Source organism: Mustelus asterias, chromosome 7 (genome assembly GCF_964213995.1).
Source record: "Mustelus asterias chromosome 7, sMusAst1.hap1.1, whole genome shotgun sequence".
Lineage (NCBI taxonomy): Eukaryota > Metazoa > Chordata > Chondrichthyes > Carcharhiniformes > Triakidae > Mustelus > Mustelus asterias.
The window spans coordinates 60,939,007-60,962,885 of record NC_135807.1 but is presented as its reverse complement, the minus strand read 5'-3'; the positions used below and the strand labels follow the sequence as shown (position 1 = coordinate 60,962,885).

General features: G+C 40.2%; 1 protein-coding gene across 3 annotated transcripts in view; it reads right to left on the bottom strand.

Moving 5' to 3' along the window:
* Positions 1 to 12,274: 12,274 nt before the first annotated feature.
* mapre2 (microtubule-associated protein, RP/EB family, member 2) overlaps positions 12,275 to 23,879 on the bottom strand; it is a 128,526-nt gene continuing 116,921 nt past the window's right edge. For all 3 annotated transcript variants that reach the window (XM_078216136.1, XM_078216135.1, XM_078216134.1), the window contains exons 4-7: positions 21,510 to 21,717; positions 17,531 to 17,670; positions 14,686 to 14,838; positions 12,275 to 14,605 (exon numbers count right to left, since the gene is read on the bottom strand). In XM_078216136.1, coding sequence (XP_078072262.1) covers positions 14,534 to 14,605; positions 14,686 to 14,838; positions 17,531 to 17,670; positions 21,510 to 21,717 — 573 coding nt within the window. In that variant the 3' untranslated portion in view covers positions 12,275 to 14,533. The remainder of the gene's footprint in view (positions 14,606 to 14,685; positions 14,839 to 17,530; positions 17,671 to 21,509; positions 21,718 to 23,879) is intronic.

Below are 23,879 nucleotides of genomic sequence, written 5' to 3'. Positions count from 1 at the left end.
GAGGCTGCGCAGAGCCGTCCAATCGGCTGGCACGTCAAAGCGGAAGTAGGGGAGCGTCAGGGAGCCTGCAACATTCCAGAGCAGAGCAGATCCAGAACACAACAAAAATGAAACAGTTACATTTCTGTAGCGCCTTTCCTGAGTGTAGGACACCCTAAACGTGCTTTACAGTTAACAAAGTAGAGATTGGGATCATTATCTGAAGGGGAATTTGCAGGGCTAAAGGGGAAAAAGCAGGAGAGTAGCATTAAATTTTTAAAAATTCATTTGTGGGATGTCGGCATTGCTGGCTGGCCAGCATTTATTCCCCATCCCTAGTTGCCCTTGTTCACAGGGCAGCTGAGAGGAAACCACATTGCTGTGGCTCTGGAGTTACGTGTAGGCCAGACCAGGTATGGACAGCAGGTTTCCTTCCCGAAAGGTCATTAGTGAACCAGATGGGTTTTTCTGACAATCGTTTCATGGTCATCAGTAATTCCAGATATTTTTTATTGAATTCAAATTTCGCCATCTGCCGTAGCGGGATTCAAACCCAGGTCCCCAGAACATTAGCTGAGTTTCTGGATTAATAGTCTAGCAATAATACCATTAGGCCATTGCCTCCCCTGCTTGCAATGATTCAGCATGGATATGCAAGGCCATGCACAGCAAACTCTCGCAAACAGCGATATGATGATGTCAAGATAATCTGATTTTGTTATGTCGATTAAGGGATACTTATTAGCTGAGACACAAGGGATTATTCCCCTGCTCTTCAACACAATAAGAGTTTTAACAACACCAGGTTAAAGTCCAACAGGTTTATTTGGTAGCAAATGCCATTAGCTTTCGGAGCGCTGCTCCTTTGTCCGATGGAGTGGAAATCTGCTCTCAAACAGGGCACAGAGACACAAAATCAAGTTACAGAATACTGATTAGAATGCAAATCTCTACAACCAACCAGTTCTTCAAGATACAGACAATGTGAGTGGAGGGAGCACTAAGCACAGGTTAAAGAGATGTGTATTGTCTCCAGACAGGACAGCCAGTGAGATTCTGCAAGTCCAGGAGGCAAGCTGTGGGGGTTACTGATAGTGTGACATAAACCCAACATCCCGGTTCAGGCCGTCCTCATGTGTGCGGAACTTGGCTATCAGTTTCTGCTCAGCGACTCTGCGCTGTCGTGTGTCGTGAAGGCCGTCATGGAGAACGCTTACCCGAAGATCAGAGGCGGAATGCCTGTGACCGCTGAAGTGCTCCCCCACAGGAAGAGAACAGTCTTCCTGGGAGCACTTCAGTGGTCACCGACATTCAGCCTCTGAACTTCGGGTAAGCGTTCTCCAAGGCGGCCTTCACGACACATGACAGCGCAGAGTCGCTGAGCAGAAACTGATAGCCAAGTTCCGCACACATGAGGATGGCCTAAACCGGGATGTTGGGTTTATGTCACAATTTCAGTAACCCCCACAGCTTGCCTCCTGGACTTGCAGAATCTCACTGGCTGTCCTGTCTGGAGACAATACACATCTCTTTAACCTGTGCTGAATGCTCCCTCCACTCACATTGTCCTCTTTTTAGGCAGATATTTTTTATTGAATTCAAATGCCATCGTCTGCCGTGGTGGGATTCAAACCCAGGTCCCCAGAACATTAGCTGAGTTTCTGGATTAATAGTCTAGCGATAATACCACTAGGCCATCGCCTCCCCTCTGTATAAGACCATAAGACCATAAGACATAGGAGCGGAAGTAAGGCCATTCGGCCCATCGAGTCCACTCCACCATTCAATCATGGTTGATTTCAACTCCATTTACCCGCTCTCTCCCCATAGCCCTTAATTCCTCGAGAAATCAAGAATTTATCAATTTCTGTCTTGAAGACGCTCAACGTCTCGGCCTCCACAGCCCTCTGTGGCAATGAATTCCACAGACCCACCACTCTCTGGCTGAAGAACTGGTTGGTTGTAGAGATTCGCATTCTTATCAGTATTCAGTAACTTGATTTTGTGTCTCTGTGCCCTGTTTGAGAGCAGATTTCCACTCCATCTGACGAAGGAGCAGCACTCCGAAAGCTAATGGCATTTGCTACCAAATAAACCTGTTGGACTTTAACCTGGTGTTGTTAAAACTCTTACTGTGTTTACCCCAGTCCAACGCCGGCATCTCCACTTCAACATAATGTCATGGGATCTTTTGCATCCACCCAGATGGGCCTTGGTTTAACATAATAATGTTAAATTACAAACGGTATGTTTTGCCTGTATAGCATGCAAGAAACAATACTTTTCACTGTATCCCAGTACGTGACAATAATAAATAAAATTTTTAAAAATTGTGCGGCGAGTTCTGGAGCACAAGTCCCCAGCACTGTTGCTGGAATATTGTCAGGGCCCATAGCCTTTTGCAATATCCAGTTCCTCCAGCTGTTTATTGGTATCAGGTGGAGTGAATTGAATTGAGTAAAGACTGGCATCTGTGATGCTGGGGACTTCCGGAGGGGGCCAAAGTGAATGATCCAGTCTTGTCTTTTGCACTGACCTGCTTGGCTCCCTAATCATTAAGGATGGAAGTATTTGTGAACCTTCCTCCTCCAGTGAGTCGTTTAATTATCCCCCACCATTCACGGCTAGATGTGACAGGACTGCAGATCTTAGATCTGATCCCTTGGTTGTGGGATTGCTTAGCTGTGTCTATCACTTGTTGCTTGTGCTGTTTCACATGTAAGTAGACCTGTGTTGTAGTTTAACCAAGTTGACACCTCATTTTTAGGTATGCTTGTGCTCCTGCCATTTAGTATGCAGGCATTCAGTTCCCTACGTATTGCAGCATTCTGCTTCTCTGTTAAATAATATTCTGCTTTTCTGGTTTCCTGCCAAAGTGGACCACCTCACGTTTCTACATTATAATCCATCTGCCAAATCTTTGCTCACTCTCTTAACCTATTGATATCCATGATGTGGAGTTAACCTATTGATATCCCTTAGGTGGAATTTAATGCCCTCCCTTGATGTAAGTTTGAAGGCTGTGGGCATTTAATCAGGCAGGAGGACACCAGGTGGGGTCTCCGCCACCTTCCCGGCTCTGTCCCAATTAAATTTGGGCAAAAAGACTCATGGACAGTCTTCCCGTACCCATCGTTAATTGAAACTCTTAAGTTGGAAATGAATGCCCACTTAAGGGCCTCATCCCACTGCTGCTAGCAGCAAATGGGGCAGTCGCCAGGCAGAAATCTCAAAAAGGAAACCCAACTAGTTTGCTTGTGGGCTCCAGCAGATTTGTTTTGGTGTCTTTTCAGGGACCCAGGGGGAGGGAAGGAGTATGCTAAATGCTGCTTCCATGCTCTTTCTTCTGACATCCCCATGCTTCCCTCCCCAGTCAGTGACCTCCATCCTACCTTCACTCAGCTGTGGTTTTGGTCACTTGTGGGAGTCTGGTGGATGCATTGCCAGCAGCTACCACCATTCGCTCACTGGTGCCAATGGCAATGATGCTTTCAAGGGTGCCGGATTTGTGCCCCAGATTTCTTATCCCAGAGAAGACCTGCTGTTGGCCACTTGAGTGCTTCACTCACACTTAACAGAATGGGCCTTCCACAATGAAGACAGCATGGTGCTCTTGCTGGGTCTCCAGCCGATGGGTGAGACTCCCATCCACTGGATTAAATTCCACCTTTTGTGCCCTTCTCAGAACTTGCATTCCTACCTATCATTGTATCCTTAGCATATATGGCTACAATACACTTTGTCCCTTCATCCAAGTAATTAATATAGTTTGCAAATCGTTGAAGCTCCCAAGTTGCACCTGTGGCACCCACCTAGTTTCTATTTGCCAACATGGAAATGACCCATTTATCCCAACTCTGTTTCTGGAATCAAATGAATTGCTGAAGACAAGCAGCAAAATTTTAGCTGCCAAGTTAAGATTGGCTTGGGTACAAGTGGGGGTTAAAGCCCACAGAGATCACAGTCTCAAAATAAGAGGTTGGCCATTTAGTTCTGGGATTTTTTTCACGAGTCTTTGAAATTCTCCGTGCCAGAAAGCTGTGAATGCTCAGTCATTAAGTTTATTTAAGAATGCAATTGATAGATTTTTGAAAATTAAGAGATATGGAAAGGAAGGTGGAGTTGAAGTAAATCAAATCATGATCTTGCTGAATGGCGGAGCAGCTCTAGTTGATGTTTTTTGTAATTGACCGTGAATATAACTTTCAGGGCAGCACGGTGGCACAGTGGTTAGCTCTGCTGCCTCACAGCACCAGGGCCCCGGGTTCAATTTTGGCCTTGGGTGACTGCCTGTGCAGAATTTGTGTGTTCTCCTTGTGTGTGCATGGGTTTCCTCCCACAATCCAAAGACATCCAGGTTAGGTGAATTAGCCATAATGTGGCCTCTCTTTCTGCACTGTAGGGATTCTATGGTGTTTGTCAAGGAGGTGCCACCCTTCTAGATTCTGTCTCTCCCCAAGGTTGTCCATTCACTTCCTCCTACAAGAGGAGAAAGCAACGTTGTCTGAAAAATGGATTTTGTGGAGGGGCGGGCGGGGGGGGGGGGGGGGGGGGGAGGTGGAGGAGGTGGGGCAGTGTCTGTGCACTAGGTCAACATTTTGAGGCTTGGGTGTGAAAAGATACGATGACGAGGATTCCTGGGGTGGGGGGAAGCCTTCCCAGATCTCCTTTCCATTCTTGTGAAGTTAATGTACAGTTCAATCATTCTGATCCCTGAAAGGATCCTTTAGAAACCCTTTGACAGATCGGAGCTGGAATTCTCCAGCCGTTTACACCCCACCGTCACTGCCAGCAAGGATGGTGAATTTGGCACTCAGCCAAATCTGTTCCCTGCAGTGGGACAAGAAAATCCGGCTCCAGGTATACCATACAGTCTGCTGTCTGAATGGTCAAGTTGATAATTCTGTTGCTAAGTTAAAAAACCACAGCGAAGCCTGCTTTAGTGACAAATAACTTCCCGGTCAATTGGCAGTCTCCCAGTGCATGTGGGTCTTTTCAGCTAAATTTCAGCCCAAGGATTTTGCAAAAGCTTTCAAAAGATGGAAAAAAGTTGGCAAGGCAGAGGGAACGGGGTAGTGAATTGAGAGGGTAGATGCAAAATTATTGAATGAGCGGCAGTCAGTGATGAAAGGAAAATACTGCCTTACTTTGAACATCTGCCATCTATGTGGTGAAAATTGTCCTATTGTGCTGTTAGGGAGTGAGTTCCACAATTTTGACAATGCAAGAACAGTGATGTATTTCCAAGTCAGGTTGTTGTATGGCTTGGAGACAATTTTGTGGGTGGTGGTGTTCCCATGTGTCTACTGCCCTTGCCTTTTGAGGTGGTAGAGGCTGCAGGTTTAGAAGATGCTCATGAAGAGGCCGTGGGAAATTACTGCAGTGCAATAATGGCACATACTGCTAGTGTGTACCAGTAATGGAGGGAGCGTGTGTTTCAATGAGATCACCTCTCATTCTTCAAAACGCTAGAGAATACAGGAAGTCAGGTGGAGAGTCTCCCAGCACAGAATACCCAGCTTCCATCCTGCCTTTCTAGCCCCTGTTCATTGGGCTGTTTCAAGTTTCTGCCCAACAAAACCCAGGTCCCTGGCACTGAGGCAGCACCTAGAAAGTGTTGTCAAACAGAAAGACCTAGGTGTGCAGGTACACATTTCCTTGAAAGTGGCATCAGAGTGGTGAAGGTGTTGATCGATCAGAGCATTGATCGATCAGAACATTGAGTACAGGGGTTGGGATGTTATGTTACAACTGTACAAGACATTGGTAAAGCCACATTTGGAATACTACATACAATTCTGGTCGCCCTGCTCTAGGACGGATGTTATTAAACTGGAAAGAATTTACAAGGATGGTATGGGGCTGGAAGGTTTGAATTACAAGGAGAGGCTGGAATTTTTCTTCCCTGGAGCATTGGAGGGTGAGCAGTGACCTTATAGAGGTTTAGAAAATCATGAGGGGCACAGAGAAGGTGAATAGCCAAAGTGTTTTCCCCAGAGTAGGAGAGTTGAAAACTATAGGGCATAAGTTTAAGGTGAGAGGGGAAGATTTAAAAGGGACCTGAGGGACAACTTTTTCCACAGAGAGTGGTGCGTATATGGTATGAGCTGCCAGGGGTGGTGGTAGAGGCGGGTACAATTGCAACATTTAAAATACATTTGGACAGGTGCATGGATGGGAAAGGTTGAGGGATATGGGCCAAGCACAAGTAAATGAAACTAGTTCAGTTTAGGAAACCTGGTCGGCATGGATTAGTTGGGACGAAGAGCCTGTTTCTGTGCTGTATATTTTTGTGACTCGAAGTAATACACAATGTGAATGGCCTGTATTTTTCCACCTAGTTACTCACCTTCACTATGGTGAGCACCATGCTGAGGGAACACCAGTCATCCCTCAGGCACGCTTATGATTCTCTGAATCAGAAGTCTGGAAGCAGTATCTTAGTCAGCCTGCCTTCGATAATAGGCCAGTTTTGGAAGAAAATGAGGTGTCCATATCACTGTTTAATCTTTTTTGTGAAAAGAAAAACTTTTTTCACGTTTGGTTTGATTTTCTTCACGCACATGCAAGAAAATCTGTGAAACTGTGATAAAAGAGTGAAGGCAACTTTTTGCAAGCTAATAATTTAACAAAACTAAAAGCAAGCATAATTACTGTTGGTGTATCTGAGTCCAGATTCAACATGCTATAAAGCATTCCTTTAAAAGCAATCAGTGCTTACATTTAATGTACAGAAAACTGAGAATATAGTTTGAATTAAGTTATTTTCAAAGTCATTTTTTTAGAAAGTTTAGGAGTTTAGTTTAATTAAGAGCATGGTCCAGAAATTGGATCAGAATGTAACCCAGAAGCAGGATATATATACTATATTTGTCTTAAAGGCCTAATGGAACAGGAACTTGGTCTGCTGGCCTTTTAAGTATAGTACCAATGATCAGGGAGGTGGTTGTAGTAGTGGGAGCTGAATCAGCCTGCTGTGACGCAGCCCAGGGCAGCCAGCAAGTCCAAAGAGGGGAGATCTTTTTTTCCCCTTTACATGTTTGATGATAACATCTAGCGGTCTCTCACAAAGAACACTGATTTAACTGTCATGCACTTCAGAAAACTGACCGACGCACTGACTAAAACAATCAGTTGTGTTTTTAATTACAATCTGACTGCAGATTGGGCAAATGTTTTCACTCATGGAAGAGTGTAGGAGCAAAGGGCATAGTCACAGAATAAGGGGGTGCTCATTAAGAACATAAGAACTCGGATCAGGAGTAGGCCATCTGGCCCCTTGAGCCTGCTCCGCCATTCAATAAGATCATGGCTGATCTTTTCGTGGACTCAGCTCCACTAACCCTTAATTCCTTTACTGTTCAAAAATTTATCTATCCTTGCCTTAAAAACATTCAATGAGGTAGCCTCAACTGCTTCACTGGGCAGGGAATTTCAGATTCACCGATTAAAGATGGATTTGAGGAAGAATTTCTTCTCCCACAGTGTGGTGAATCTTTGGATGTCTTTACCCCAGGAAGCTGTGGTGGTCAAGTCCATGAACATTTTCAAGGCTGAGAACGATAGGTTTTTAAATCAGTGGAGGAAATTAAGGGTTACGGAGAGAAGGCAGGAAAGTGGACTCAGTATTAGGTCAGCCATGATCTTGTTAAATGGCAGAGCATCTGCAAAGGGCTGAATGGCTTACTCCTGTTCCTATTTCTTATGGTCTTTATTTCTAGATTTAAAAAAAAACTCAAGTCAAATTCTCAAACTGCCATGGTGGGATTTGAATTCAATCCCTATATTATTTATCCATGCCCAGCTAGGTTATAGATCAGCAATATATTCTTGGTGTAAGGCTTAGTGCTAAAATTTCACCCACAGTCTAAAGAATCCGGTATAAAATATTTATGCAATGACGTGACAATTATTGAATACATCCATACAACAAAGCACAATGTTAGTGGCAAAGCTTCGACACAAGTATCACTAGAACGTTTAATGTACAAATACATAAGTATTTAAACTAATTTAATGAACAGGAATTAGACAGCATAGTAAACCAACTGTATTTAACTTTAGAGTACCTAAGAGCTATTTCTAATGGGAAGCAATATTCATATTTTACAGAAATTTGTTACAGTAAAAAAGTTTTCATAGTTATTGAATTAAAACAGGGATCTGTTTAAGTAAATTATTTTCGGCTTTCACCTTTGTCATGCACCGGTTCTGAGTGGGTGGTTGGCTTAGATCCATAATCTTCAGCCAGCTGCTGAAATACTGCATATCAAAGACTTGGAACGACTTTTACAACCCTGCAAAAAGAAAATGTTGGGATCCTTCTGACAACATTCCAGAGATCAGAAAAAAAAGGTAAGGTTATTCGCCATAATCCACAAAGGACTATAGGCATCTCTCTCCATTAAATAGAAACAATTGGATCAAGAAAAATGACTAAAGTAATGTTGATATGAATTTATGTTCTCCCATTGTGGAGCACAATTTGCTGTACTGACCAGAGACTTTAAAACAAATTAAATCATTTGCATCAACTTCCAATAACATACATGGAAGAAACTCAATTAAATTTTATAGCAGACTATAAGCGTCATTCTCTTTTGCACCTCTGCCATTGGTGAAAAATAAAAATCTAGAATAAACGGACCGTAACTTCTTAACGATTCTTTCCTATACCATATTCTTTTTCAGATTGGAATAGTACAGGTAGTGGTCATGTGGCCCATTGAGTCTTTGCAAGCTCTTTTGTCACCATTGGATGGGTAAGGAAACTAATCATTTTCAGTTTAAAGAAGTGCTGCTTTTTGCAAGGATTTAGATTAAAACATTCAATTTGCATAAAAATAGACTTCCACTTCTGAGATTTTCAACACAATTTAGAAATAACAAATTGGGTATCTAATAGTACGAGATCAGTTACAGTTAAATAGCTTATTATTTCAACTGGTTCTTGTTTTAACAACTAAATAAGCATAATTGGTTCAATATTCAAGTTAATCTTACCAGGCCACAACAAAAAGTCTGAATAAACAAATATACCAACAGAAAATATTCTGTACCAATAACTTCAGGTACTGAAAGGTATAAATCTAAAATGTTCGGTTTGCCATTACATTACAATGTAAATCATGTCTCCTGGTTTGCATGTGGACCATACAACTACCCAAACTCCAGTTTTCAATACATAATCAAACCAAGTAGTTATATGAAGAGTACTTCAGCTGTTGCAAAATGTCAATTTGACAGCAGGTGCAGAATTATTTTCACGTCCAGAAAATAAGTTTGCAGGTTTAAGTATGTTAACTGTATCAATCAAGATAAAGAAAAACGCTGCAGGCATAAATTAAATTATCTTTAAATAGCAGAACAGTGAATATTTGCTGAGAAATGTGTCAAATAATTCAGTAAATTTTTTGATTGTGAAAACAGCATGGAATTTATAACGTATACATCATGTCCAAAGAAACTAATTGAATTTTGAGGTAATTAACATGGTACATAATGAAGTGCCTACCAATGTTATTTATATGGACTTCCTGAGACATTTGATAAGGTTCCACAAAACTGACAAAACAGAATAAGTATACAGAGAATTGGAGGCAATTTATCAATATGAGTACAGAATTGATCTGGGGTGTGGAATTGATTAGGAGGTAAGAGACAGAGTAGCATTAATGCATTTTTAAAAATTCATTTGTGGGACATGGGCATCACTGGCTGGTCAGCATTTATTGTCCATCCCTAGTAGCCAGAGGGCAGTTGAGAGTCAACCACATTGCTGTGGCTCTGGAGTCACATGTAGGCCAGACCAAGTAAGGGTGGCAGATTTTCTTCCCTATAGGACGTTAGTGAACCAGATGGTTTTTTCTGACAATCGACAATGGTTTCATAGTCATCAGTGGATTCTTAATTCCAGATATTTTTTATTGAATTCAAATTCCACCATCTGCCGTGATGGGATTCGAACCCGGGTCCCCAGAACATAAGCTGAGTTTTTGAATTAATACTCTAGCGATATCACTAGGCATAGCCTCCCTATGTAGTCCAATTGGCAGGATATGACGAGAGGTGAGCCCCAAAGGAATAGAGTAGATGGGAGCAAAATATTGCATTACATGAAGTGCAAAACTGGTAGATGGAGTTGAATATCTGCTTGATCTAGAAAATACTCTTTATCCTTTTTTAAATTGCAAAAAACTAGGAAATGTGGCAAAGCAGAGATTTAAGGACTCAAGTACAAAAATTGCTAAACGTCTAGTGAATAGATACAAAAATACTAACTGAATGTATGCTTTATCAAGGGGAAGTTATGTTTTAGTTGTATAATGCTTTGCGCAGATCCCATTTAGAGTATTGTATTCAGTTCTGGCCACCACACCTCAGGAAAAATAATTGGCATTGGAAGTGGATGCAATGCAAATTTATCAGAATGATACTGGAACTAAAAGACTAACTCCCATTCCTTCAGAATATGGAAGAGTGTCATGGACCAGAGACTTAGAAAAATAATGGATTTGTGTCCGGAAGTAACCCCACTGATGCATTTTTGTTTTGACACAAGTGATTAATAAATATCAGGAAGGTCAATTCAACATGACCAGATATCTAGGGAGGAAGTCTTTTGATGTGCTGGAATTCATGGAGTCCCTATAATGTACTTATGACTTTGAGGACATGCACAAAGAGTGCCAGTCAAGAGTAAGAAATAATGTTGTACAAGACATAGACAGAATGAGTGTTTCTAAGTCAACATTGGACTGCACCAAGGATTGGTACTGAGTCCTCTTCTCTTCCCGATTGTCATAGAGGTTTACAGCATGGAAACAGGCCCTTCAGCCTAACTTTTCAATGCCGCCCTTTTTTTAAAAAAAACCCTAAGCTAATCCCAATTGTCCGCATTTGGCCCATATCCCTCTATACCTATCTTACCCATGTAACTGTCTAAATGCTTTTTAAAAGACAAAATTGTACCCGCCTCTACTACTACCTCTGGCAGCTTGTTCCAGATGCTCACCACCCTCTGAGAAAATTGCCCCTCTGGACACTTTTGTATCTCTCCCCTTTCACCTTAAACCTATGCCCTCTAGTTTTAGACTCCCTTACCTTTGGGAAAAGATATTGACGATCCAGCTGATCTATGCCCCTCATTATTTTATAGACCTCTATAAGATCACCCCTCAGCTTCCTAAGCTCCAGAGAAAAAAGTCCCAGTCTATCCAGCATCTCCTTATAACTCAATCCATCAAGTCCTGGTAGCATCCCTTGTAAATCTCTTCTGCACCCTTTCTAGTTTAATATCATTTCTATAATGTGACCAGAACTGCACACAATATTCCAAGTGTGGCCTTACCAATGTCTTGTACAACTTCAACAAGACGTCCCAATTCCTGCATTCAATGTTCTGACCGATGAAACCAAGCATGCTGAATGCCTTCTTCACCACTCTGTCCACCTGTGACTCCACTTTCAAGGAGCTATGAACATGTACCCCTAGATCTCTTTGTTCTGCAAGTCCCCCCAACGCCCTACCATTAACTGAGTAAGTCCCGCCCTGGTTCAATCTACCAAAATGCATCACCTCGCATTTGTCTAAATTAAACTCCATCTGCCATTCGTCAGCCCACTGGCCCAATTGATCAAGATCCGGTTGCAATCTGAGATAACCTTCTTTACTGTCCACTATGCCACCAATCTTGGTGTCATCTGCAAACTTACTAACCATGCCTCCTATATTCTCGTCCAAATCATTAATATAAATGACAAATAACACTGGACACGGCACTGATCCCTGAAACACACTGCTGGTCACTGGCCTCCAGTTTGAAAAACCCTTTACAACCACCCTCTGGCTTCTTTCAAGAAGCCAATTTTGTATCCATTTAGATACCTCACCCTGGATCCCGTGAGATTGAACCATAAATGCTCTAAGCAAATGAGACAGGATGTGCCATCATCAATGATGTTTGCAGATGACATTGAGCTATATGGTGGGGAGAATGAGGATGTGACTGAGTATCTGGAGAAAAGCACTGGAAGAAAGGCATATTAAAATCAGTGGAGCAAAAACCCAATATTTGAACTTTCAGTTTGGGCCTAAAGAGGATCAGAGTGGCGGTGTGAAGGTTATATGGGTGAAGACTTCAAAAAAGTCAGTAGTTTCAAGTACCCGGGATCACTGGTGGCAGAAGATAGAGCATAGAAATGGAAACTAAGCAGCGTATTAGCTCTGGTTGGAATAATTATAAAAAGTACAATAAAGTATTATGCAGTAGAAAACTATTGCAGAAACTGAAAGGAAGTTTGAGAGAGCAACCTTTTTATTTTGTGCAGAAACTTTAGAAACATCAAGAGAAGAACTTAATACTAATGAGATGTGGATGCTGAGATGGATGTGTGGAATGATGAGAAAGGACAAGATAAGGAACCAGTACATCAGAGGGTCAGTAAAGATTGTAGAATAATTGAAGAAAATACTAAGAGGAGACTGAAATGGTATGGTCATACACTGCTGAAAGAGAAAAAGGACATGGAGTGATGGAGATAGGACTGCTAGGAAGGAGAAAAGGAAGACTGAAGACTAGATGATAGAATGCAGGATGAGACTTAAATGCAGTGGAGTGGAAGAATGACTAACAGGAGACGAACGACGATCTCCCAACATGGTGGCAACCCCTAGTAAAATGGGTGAGGGTTTAAAAAAAATACAGGGACTAAAAGCTTTAGGTGAGGGCAGGTCACATAATTTAGACTTGTATAGTATAGAAAATCAAGTAATTTACTTGGTGTCCAAGATGATTGAAAGTGTTGGATCGGGTAGATGGAGAAAAACTATTCCTTCTGGTGGGGATTTCTAGCACAAGTGGGAATAACCTTAAAATTAGAGGGAGGCTGTGAAGAAGTAATATTCAAGGCACTTCTTCACACAAAGGAATCTGTAACTTCCCCCCCCCCCCCTCCAATAAAATCTGTTGTGACTTCAGTTTGAGATAATGCAGTTTAGATTTATTTTCCCTCAACAGATTTGTGGGCAAATACCTAATCTTTTTGGTGGAAGTAATTTGCCAAATAATGGGAAAGGTATTAAAAATAATGTATAGTTTAATTCATTACTCAATTCTGTAACTGGAATAGATAAACCAGAAGCAGAATAGTTTACATTTCTGTATACTTAAAACACCTAAAGTAGCCTAGTTACAGTTTACAGAACCATTACAATTATTTTTTTAAAAAGCTCAAGAATGAAGAATGAACAAAAAGCAAGATACAAACATGAGAACAAACTCATGATGGAAATGTACATATATTTTCTTATACATAACCCATGTATTAAATTCAGAAAAAAAAAGGAGTACAATATGTACATATCTAACAGGTTTTGCTATTACTTTCTATATCACTAATATACCCAAAGTATGATTTTCATTTGCATATATAATGCTTTGTAAAATTACCTTTCATTTCTTCCCTTGAATATCCATGCTATACACTTCAGTCAGTAAATACCACATTTATTGTTGCAGAATTATTGAATCGGCTGACTCACTAATTAGAATGATTGGTGCAACTCTATAGTTTTCTATTTCTAGCAAGTATCCAGCATGGACTCAATTGTCCAAATGGCCTCCTTCAGCCCTGTAAGAACTCTATAACTGGTCAAAGCCGAGTAAATCTTGCCTCAAGGGAAAGCTGATATGTCATTCAAACTCTGGTAGCTTTGTTAGCATTGATGCAGTTCCCAGCTCATATCCAGTCTGCATACTATTATTATTTTCATTTTTCAGCTGTCTAAATGTGACAATAGGACTGTTAGAATATTCTTTTGATGATCTAAATACTTGCGCTCATGAATGTGATTTTATATGCACATTATATCACTGTATTAACAGTTTTCTTATGAAGACCTTTACACACAGACCACAAATATAAACACACAACCAATTTATTATTAAATAAGTAAAAAGATAAAAGTAATAGCAATTATTTACGTTTGAAAACAAATCTATCCCATCATGCAACAAATCGTGGATAATTAATTCAAAACAAGTGAGTTACAGCTTAATAAGACTTTCTTTACAGAGAATTAAGAATCCATTCCTTCAGTGGTGTTTTCATATATAAATAGGCTGACACTCATTGCCTGTGTAATATGCAGAATGCAACTGTGATGGGTTGGTCTCCACATAGCAGGTTTCATGAAAAATATACAGGGCGAGTCTGAATTTGTAATACTGCATTTTTGCTCACCAAACATACTTCATAAAACTTTCATTGGTGGATACCAAACTTTTGACATCAATAATTTTGGAAAACCATATTTCCGCCTAAAATATAAGCCATAATGCAAAGTGTTAATTTAACCCCAAAAATTACCACATTTTTTTCATACTGAAAGATAATTGCTGCAAATGCATGGTGGTAAGATAATGGGTACGGAATACGGTACTTTGCTGTTGCAGAATATGGAAGATAAAACGTTAACGTTCAAACTGAAGTAATTCATTCCATGAAGTCTTCAGTGTGCTCTTCATTCCGAAGTGAGTGTTCACGTTGCTAATTAATATTCTTCTGGTTCCTGAGTCAGTTCTTCACCCTGTACCTGACCTTCATCTGGTACTGCAAACCCCTCCTGCAAATTAGGAATAAATATATCAATACATACAGTATTTCTACATGTTTTTGCAAATAAATTGAAAAAACAGTACATACATCGGTAGCATATAGCACATCCATGAGTCGCTGAACAAGGTCAATATTCTCCTGTCCATGTTCTTGGCAGATTAGTTCAATTTCTCTCAGTTTCCCGAAGTAAAAGTCCCTCTCCTTCTCAACTCCTTCAAGTGCGAGTTTTAATGAACTCACCTGCTCACATGTGGAAAAAATAATAATTAAAAAACATTGCAAACTGAGTCTCAGGAATGTTTTAGCTATAAGTAGAAAAAAACTCATTTAAAATATCCAACTAATTTCCAACACTGATATTCAACATTACAATATATTCAGGTTAAATATGATCCTCGATCCCTTTCGATAACTTGCGCAGAGGAGGTTGTTCTTTCCACATCTGTTGCCAACAGATTTCTCCAGAAAGAGAATTAAAACATTTTGCCATCACAACTGAATTTTCAGGATTAAATAACTCAATGTGAAGTGTATTACAAACTATATGTTGAGTTTGGAAGCAGTATATTAATGACTTCCACTGTCCAGGTTCATATTGCTATGATTGTGTTGTCACAATCCATTCTAGCCTCTACACACTTCAATTTTACCCAGACTACATTTATATGGTCAGAAAATATGGAAAATATTCAGCAGGTTGAGCATCCTCTGTAGATAGAAACAGAGTTTCCATTTCAAGTCTGTAACTGGGTCTGTGGTTCTGATGAAAGATTACAGACCCAAAACATTAACACTGATTTTCTCTCCACAAATGCAGCCGGATCAGAATATTTCCAGCATTTTCTGTTTATAATATCAAATTTCCAGCATCTGCAGCATTTTAACTTTACATTTATTTGACACCACATGGAGACTCTACTCTTATGCAGAGTAATAGGCAGAGGGCAGGATTTTCTGCCCCTTTCCATGGTGTGTTTGTCGCAGCGGGAAGCAGCATGCTCTTCACACACACCACTCACTGCTGAGAATCCCACGGCGGGATGTGCTGTCGGCGAGACCATAAGATCCCACAAGCGTAAACAGCAGCAAGATTTTGGCGAGCATGTCATGACAATGTTACCAACCATAGGCAACCATAAAGTTGTTTTATTTAATTTTCTAATAGAAAGAACAGTGAAGTGGCAGCTCCCATCCATCTTCCAAAAGATATTTTTCATGACAATATTTGGGACAAATTATTTACCTTACCATGCTACATGAAAGCAATTATCTTCACCTCACTGGTGGTTCTCTTGTTTGCTTATTCAACACCATAAGCAGTCATTTTGAGAGAGTAAAAAATTTAAATTGAAACACCTGTGGTTAAGTTTGTATTCTATCTACCTGGTCACAGATTTTCGAAGTGAGTAGCCTCAATCACGCTGCCAATCATGTATGCATACCAAATGCAACTACAGAGCTTGTAAATCAGGGTCTCAATAAATGTATACCACCTACCTCATCACCCCCTGCACCCTGGGGAGCCAAAACAAAAAAAATCAACCCTCATGGCTCATTTGGACAACCCACGGTATCATGTTTTGGAATAAAGAATAACCATAATTCAACCAAACGTCCTGCAATACTGTAGTCCAGACAATTGTATGATGCAACATAACCATCTCAATATGCATCTGGGTGTTATTAAATTGCATATTACGACCAACGTAGTTAGTCAGGTTAAGTAGGTAAATATTTTCTTCCACAAATGGTGGTGAAAGGTCAAGACAACCACCAGCTTCTTCATATTGCTGGTGTTTCCAATCACTAGAATGTATTCAAAAGTAGCCAAGTATACTTACCCTCTTTTCATATAATATCTTAATTATGCTCGACTCCTTCCTGTTAAGTATATTAACCAAGCCTGATTCAGTAGTAGAATTAGTTACATGCAAGTTCTACTGCCTTAATTAGGGTTGTTGATAAATGTAAAAACAAAAATCAGAAGTTAAGAATATGCTGCGGCGGAACACATATAAAAGATATTATAATCTGCTCTATCTGTAATTTTCTTTTATTGCACCTTTACATTAATTCAGTACTTTTTAAATGTCGCAGAGAATTAAAAGCCAAGACCTGCTCCATTAATTGGCTAGTTTTAAAGATAAATAATGGCATGGGCAAATATAGCATTGAGGAAATTTTTGCCTATTTTGGCCCATTTAAAAATATTATTTAGCAGCTTCAAAGATCTAAATTGGCACTACAGCACATACAAATAAAGACGTTAAGCCAAACCTAAAATCTATTTCAAAGAAAAAATGTTCAACACTTAGCAATACCAATTTTTACTTCAAAACAAATTAACATTTATCAATATGATGTGATATTTAATAAAAACAAAGTGTTGAAAAAATTCAGCGTCTGTGGAGAGAGAAAGAGTTAATATCGAGTTGAATAACTCTTCTTAGGAACTGAAGAGTCATATAGGACTTGAAATATTAACTACTTCTATCTCCAGATGCTGCCAGGCTTGCTGAGTTTTTTCAGGACTTTTATTTTTATTTTAGATTTCCAGTATCTGCAGCATTTTGCTTTTATATCAAAATGGCATTAAAATTGGCTTTATCAGTAATTACAGAAGCTCCAACTTAAGGGGCTAGTGGGTTTTGGGTGCAGAGGAGAAAATGACCAATCCCAAGATGGCAAGTGCGGAAGTACTCCATGACACACAAACAGCAGTAGCCCTGCTAGTGAACTGCTGGCCTGAATGTATCTGAAGTGTGACGTGCAAAGTATAAAGAGGAAAGAAAACCTAAAATACCTTACTCAGCAAATAATTCCTTATTCATGAATTTATGTTCATCAGGATTAAACTTGAGCTAAACCTCTGATAGTATTCATCAATTCTGAGTAGATAATTACTGGAAAGTTCAGACTTACTACCACATACCTGCTCATTCAATTGTGCAATATGTGATTCTGCATCACCACCACTTTTTGCTCCTGGTGCCTTTCTAGCTTGAGCTGAAGTTGGCCTAGATGGTGTTGGCGCTGATTTAGGAGATGGAGTGCTTTTTGGAGCAGCAGCACCTACCATTGGGGCACAAATTGAACCACCTGAACAACTTTTTTAATTATTGTAAATTCTGATACACAGTTACTTTCATGCAGGTTTATATGATCTACAATCTAAAGTGCAATGAGAGCAATATAATTCTCATTTGGCTTGAGAAGGAATTAAAAGTGAATTAAAGAACCAAAATTTGAATATTATTGCAAGTTATGATATCCCATTGATGTCTATTTTCATCCTAAGAAACATAATTGAAAATAAACAACAAAAACTGCATGGAATTTGCTTTAATACTACCTAGTATTGTGAGGAGGCTTTCAAATTTTTTCCAGAGGTTTTTATCTATAACATTGGAAATTGCCCGGTAGAATTTAGTTGGAAATAATGGCTATATATAGCCACAATTCTTTTTAAAAAGTACCTCAGTGAATCAAAATTAATCCTTCTGTAAACTATTAAAACAGCTTGTGATTGGTGGGGTAAGTGGACCAAATACTTATTCTTCCTGGCATCTTTAATATTATGTGGCTAAGAACATCATTAATCTGGTTTCCTTAGTTGTCATTAAGGTTCCATGAGTGACTTGGAAAAAATATGGTTTAAAAGTTCAGCCCGGACTGCTAATTAAAAAATGATTTTGACTACTTTCAAGTGACATTTGATGTTGCATTACTTAAATGCATACTTCTTATTCTTCCAATGTAACATGTGGAAGTTAAAATTCTGATCAGTAAATTACAATTATTCTCTTTCTGTAACTTTGTGTTCTGCAAAAGGCATCCCCTCAAAGCACAAAGGAGGAAATTAATTAAAGTTATTGGTGAAACCATAATTTGTTTCACTTGTTAAACATATAACACTTGCAAAAATGTCATACAAATGATGTAAAGTTAAAATTAATTGCAAGACAGAAAGCAGGGGGAAGACAGGTTAATTCCAAACTAATGGTAAAAGGAGTGAGCAAGAAATATAATGTATGAAAGATAATCATTCAATTGAATTAAGGACAAAATGTGTCAAAATAAAATAATAGTTCATCATTCACATTCTAAGAATAATTGTATTAAAATAGACAATAGAAGAAACAGTCAACTTAGAATTGGGAAAGTTTTATGCAAATCTACTGAACTGCACATTTAATATAAATTGGAAGAGAATTAATCCATTAATGAAAAATAATGCTGCCTACAGATTGACTAAAGTTAGATGTCAGTCAATACTAACATACTTGCCATGACATTTCATTTGAACATCCATCACTCCAATAAAGTCAAATTCATCATGAAGGAATTTTCTGGTTAAGCACAGATGGTGCTATGGGACCTCATATTGGTCTCCTCTACCTCAGATACATCTCAGGACTTATATATGAAACTACTGTCCAGGACGAAGCCAATTGGAGACATTTTAAAGCTGCTGCCATTCCAATTAAAATGGCTGGAGATTTTGAGTTGCACTTGTTATCACTCATATACTCACGATTAATAATGCCAGATTGTTCACAAATCATCTTTTGCCACACCCTGACAATGGCCAAAATTCTCCAATGTTGTACTCCCTGCTCTCACTACCAACGAGAACAGATAATTTGGCGCTCAGCAATATCTCCATTCAAAGTAGTGGGACTGGAGAATTCCAGCCAGGAACAAAGTCGGAGAATTCTGGCCATTGTCTTACACCTGGTCCTTTGATTTTCAACAGTTTGTTCTAATAAAAAGGCCCATCCTTGTGAAAAATTGCTTTCATCTTGATACATTACCACCAATTATTTTTGAAGCATGTGAATATACATGGGCAGGTTACTATTATTAGCACCTTTTCCAAAATTCCATGTTCCAATCAGGTTTCCAACCAACACAATACTAAAACACTTCTTAAAGTCAGAAGTGACAGCCTGTGGTTCTGGCCTTCTTGACCTGTCGGGACCCTTTAACATGGTTGACCAGAACATAGTCATCACATAGCTTTCCAGTGTCGTCTAGGTGGGTGGCATTGCATTCATTCATTTTTGTTCTGTCTAATCATGGAGGATTCACATGAAATCAAAATTATAGTGCAGATATTTTGGAGGGTTGTGGAACTTATCTGGCTGCTCTTGAGCTCTGTTTTCTCTGCTGTCTCCCAAGGATATATCCTTGGCCCTCTATTTCTCACCCCCTTGCTGCTCCTCAATGACATAATTTGAAAACACAGCATTAATTTTCACATGTACAGTGACAACACCCAGCTGCACCACACCATCACCTCTTTGACTCCTCCATCTTTAAACTAACAGTAATTACCTGACACCCAACACTTGATAGTCAGTAATTTTCTCCAATTAAACATTGGGAAGAGTGTAGAAGTCACCCTCAGCTCCTGCCACAAACTCTGTTCTCTAGCCATCAACTCCATCCTTCCTGTGAAATGTCTGAGGCTAAACCAGACTGTTCACAACCTTGGTATCATATTTGACTCTTGAGCTTCGCCCACAGATCCATGCCATCACCAAGACTCCAAACATTGCCCAACTCGGCCCCACCTTAGCTCATCTTCTGCCAGATCTCTCATTCTTTGCCTTTAAAGATGAATATTCCAACACACTTCTGGCCAACTTCTTACATTCCTACTCCATAAACCTGAGGTTATTCAAAAACTCAGCTGCCTGTGTCCTTTCATGCAGTATGTTTGTACACCCATCACCCCATGCTCATTGCCTTACACTGGCTTCTGATTAACCAATGCCTCAACTTTAAAATTCTCATCCTTGTTTTCAAATCCATTCCTGACCTCAGCACTGTCTACCTCTGAGCTCATCTAGCCACACAACCTTCAGAGGTATCTGCATAACTCTAACTTTGGTCCCTTGTGCATCTCCTATTTTAATCCCTCCACGATTAGTGACTATGCCAAGGCTCTAAGCTCTGGAATTGGCTTCACCACTCCTTTCCTCTTTTAGACATTCCTTAAAAACCTATGTTTAGGACCAAGTTTTTGGTCATCAGCTTATCACCTTAAGCAGCTTAATGTCGTTGTGCTTCATATTATTTCTTTGAAGTGCCTCAGAACATTTTATTAAGTTAAATGTACTATATAGTGGAAGTTGTTGTTGCAGTGAATCAACACATTAAAAGCTGAGGTCAAGTTTAAAAATAAGGCACTTGGTAATTCTTTTCCTGGACTGGCCTGGGGAGGGAGGGAGGGCGGGCGGGCAAAGTAAAGAGGATGAGTTAAAAAAAAAATCAATCCACGAGATGAAGGTTTTCTGCAATGTTTGTTAGCAGGAAGAAGTTGAAGCCTAAGTAGGCAATATTACAAGGTTAGAAGATAGTGATCTTTCTGATGGGACCACTACGTGAAATAGGAATTAAGCTCAAGGTTGAACAGAATGGCAAAACAGCACACCACCAGGCTAAATCTGAATAAGCAATCATGGAAGTTAATGCCAGAGGCATGCCAATGTTGTGAAAGAATTAAACAAGTGGCTTCAGCTTTAGTGATTGTTGTAGGAAATCTGACTCATCCAGAACTTAATGTTAAACATCTGAAGAATATAGAAATATTTCTAGTGTTGGTGGCAGTAGAGGAGCAGTGGCAATAACTGGTGTTTATGTGCAAACAGAGCTCGTTTGCAGATGTCATTCAGAGTTAGCACAAAGTTGATGAACAGGAAGCTACAATGCACAGACACTGGACACACAGAAGACCTGTAGGATTGCTATAGACAAACTGCAATTAGTAAAGGACTGAAAAGATTAATCATAAAAAAGATAGCATGAATAGAAGAACATGCAGAGGTGACAGCATATTGTTAAGTCTAAATATGACAAGACCACAAGGTACTATACATATATATATTAATATATAATGCTATTACCTGCACTTGGAGAACTTACTGCCTTCTTTGGCAAATTAAAAATCTGTTCACCAGGATTGGGTGGTGGAATAGCATCTTGACCTTGTCGAGCAAGCACAGGATCATATTCTTTACCATCGTAGTTTGCATCAAAAAACTTCTTGAACCATTGGATGAATTCTAAGTTATCCTGAAAGCGACCTTTAACCAAACGCTCTACTGGAATAACCTGAATAAAAACAAATGTACAATTTTATTAGATGACATACATCTTGTCTAACCAAATTCTTAAAAAGCCAGAATTTGGATATCTATGCACAGTACCAAATCCAGATGTAGGATCTTAAGCAGATACACAAAATTAGAAGTCAATAATTGAATTGTATAATTCAAGAAAAATTCATGATTTATAATTTCTTCACAAATAATTGGAAAATAGACATAGTTTTGCACGGTGCATTTTATTGTCATCTTATGAAATTATGAAAGTCCGAAAGCTGTGCTGGTCAGGTGCATTGGCCATGCTAAATTTGCCCTCAGTGTACCTGAATAGGTGCCGGAGGGTGGCGACTAGGCGATTTTCACAGTAACTTCATTGCAGTGATAATGTAAGCCTACTTGGGATTAGTACATAGAACATAGAACAGTACAGCACAGAACAGGCCCTTCGGCCCACGATGTTGTGCCGAGCTTTATCTGAAACCAAGATCAAGCTATCCCACTCCCTATCATCCTGGTGTGCTCCATGTGCCTATCCAATAACCGCTTAAATGTTCCTAAAGTGTCTGACTCTACTATCACTGCAGGCAGTCCATTCCACACCCCAACCACTCTGCGTAAAGAACCTACCTCTGATATCCTTCCTATATCTCCCACCACGAACCTTATAGTTATGCCCCCTTGTAATAGCTCCATCCACCCGAGGAAATAGTCTTTGAACGTTCACTCTATCTATCCCCTTCATCATTTCATAAACCTCTATTAAGTCTCCCCTCAGCCTCCTCCGCTCCAGAGAGAACAGCCCTAGCTCCCTCAACCTTTCCTCATAAGACCTACCCTCCAAACCAGGCAGCATCCTGGTAAATCTCCTCTGCACTCTTTCCAGCGCTTCCACATCCTTCTTATAGTGAGGTGACCAGAACTGCACACAATATTCCAAATGTGGTCTCACCAAGGTCCTGTACAGTTGCAGCATAACCCCACGGCTCTTAAACTCCAACCCCCTGTTAATAAAAGCTAACACACTATAGGCCTTCTTCACAGCTCTATCCACTTGAGTGGCAACCTTTAGAGATCTGTGGATATGGACCCCAAGATCTCTCTGTTCCTCCACAGTCTTCAGAACCCTACCTTTGACCCTGTAATCCACATTTAAATTAGTCCTACCAAAATGAATCACCTCACATTTATCAGGGTTAAACTCCATTTGCCATTTTTCAGCCCAGCTTTGCATCCTATCTATGTCTCTTTGCAGCCTACAACAGCCCTCCACCTCATCCACTACTCCACCAATCTTGGTGTCATCAGCAAATTTACTGATCCACCCTTCAGCCCCCTCCTCTAAGTCATTAATAAAAATCACAAAGAGCAGAGGACCAAGCACTGATCCCTGCGGCACTCCGCTAGCAACCTGCCTCCAATCCGAAAATTTTCCATCGACCACCACCCTCTGTCTTCGATCAGACAGCCAGTTACCTATCCAATCGGCCAACTTTCCCTCTATCCCACACCTCCTCACTTTCATCATAAGCCGACCATGGGGACCTTATCAAACGCCTTACTAAAATCCATGTATATGACATCAACTGCCCTACCTTCATCAACACACTTAGTTACCTCCTCAAAAAATTCTATCAAATTTGTGAGGCACGACTTGCCCTTCACGAATCCGTGCTGACTATCCCAGATTAATCCGCATCTTTCTAAATGGTCGTAAATCCCATCTCTAAGGACCTTTTCCATCAATTTACCAACCACCGAAGTAAGACTAACCGGTCTATAATTACCAGGGTCATTTCTATTCCCTTTCTTAAACAGAGGAACAACATTCGCCATTCTCCAGTCCTCTGGCACCATCCCCGTCGACAGCGAGGACCCAAAGATCAAAGCCAAAGGCTCTGCAATCTCATCCCTTGCCTCCCAAAGAATCCTAGGATACATTTCATCAGGCCCAGGGGACTTATCGACCTTCAGTTTATTCAAAACTGCCAGGACATCCTCCCTCCGAACATCTATTTCCTCCAGCCTATTAGCCTGTAACACCTTCTCTTCCTGAAAAACATAGCCCCTCTCCTTGGTGAACACTGAAGAAAAGTATTCATTCATCACCTCGCCTATCTCTACTGACTCCATACACAAGTTCCCACTACTGTCCTTGACCGGCCCTAACCT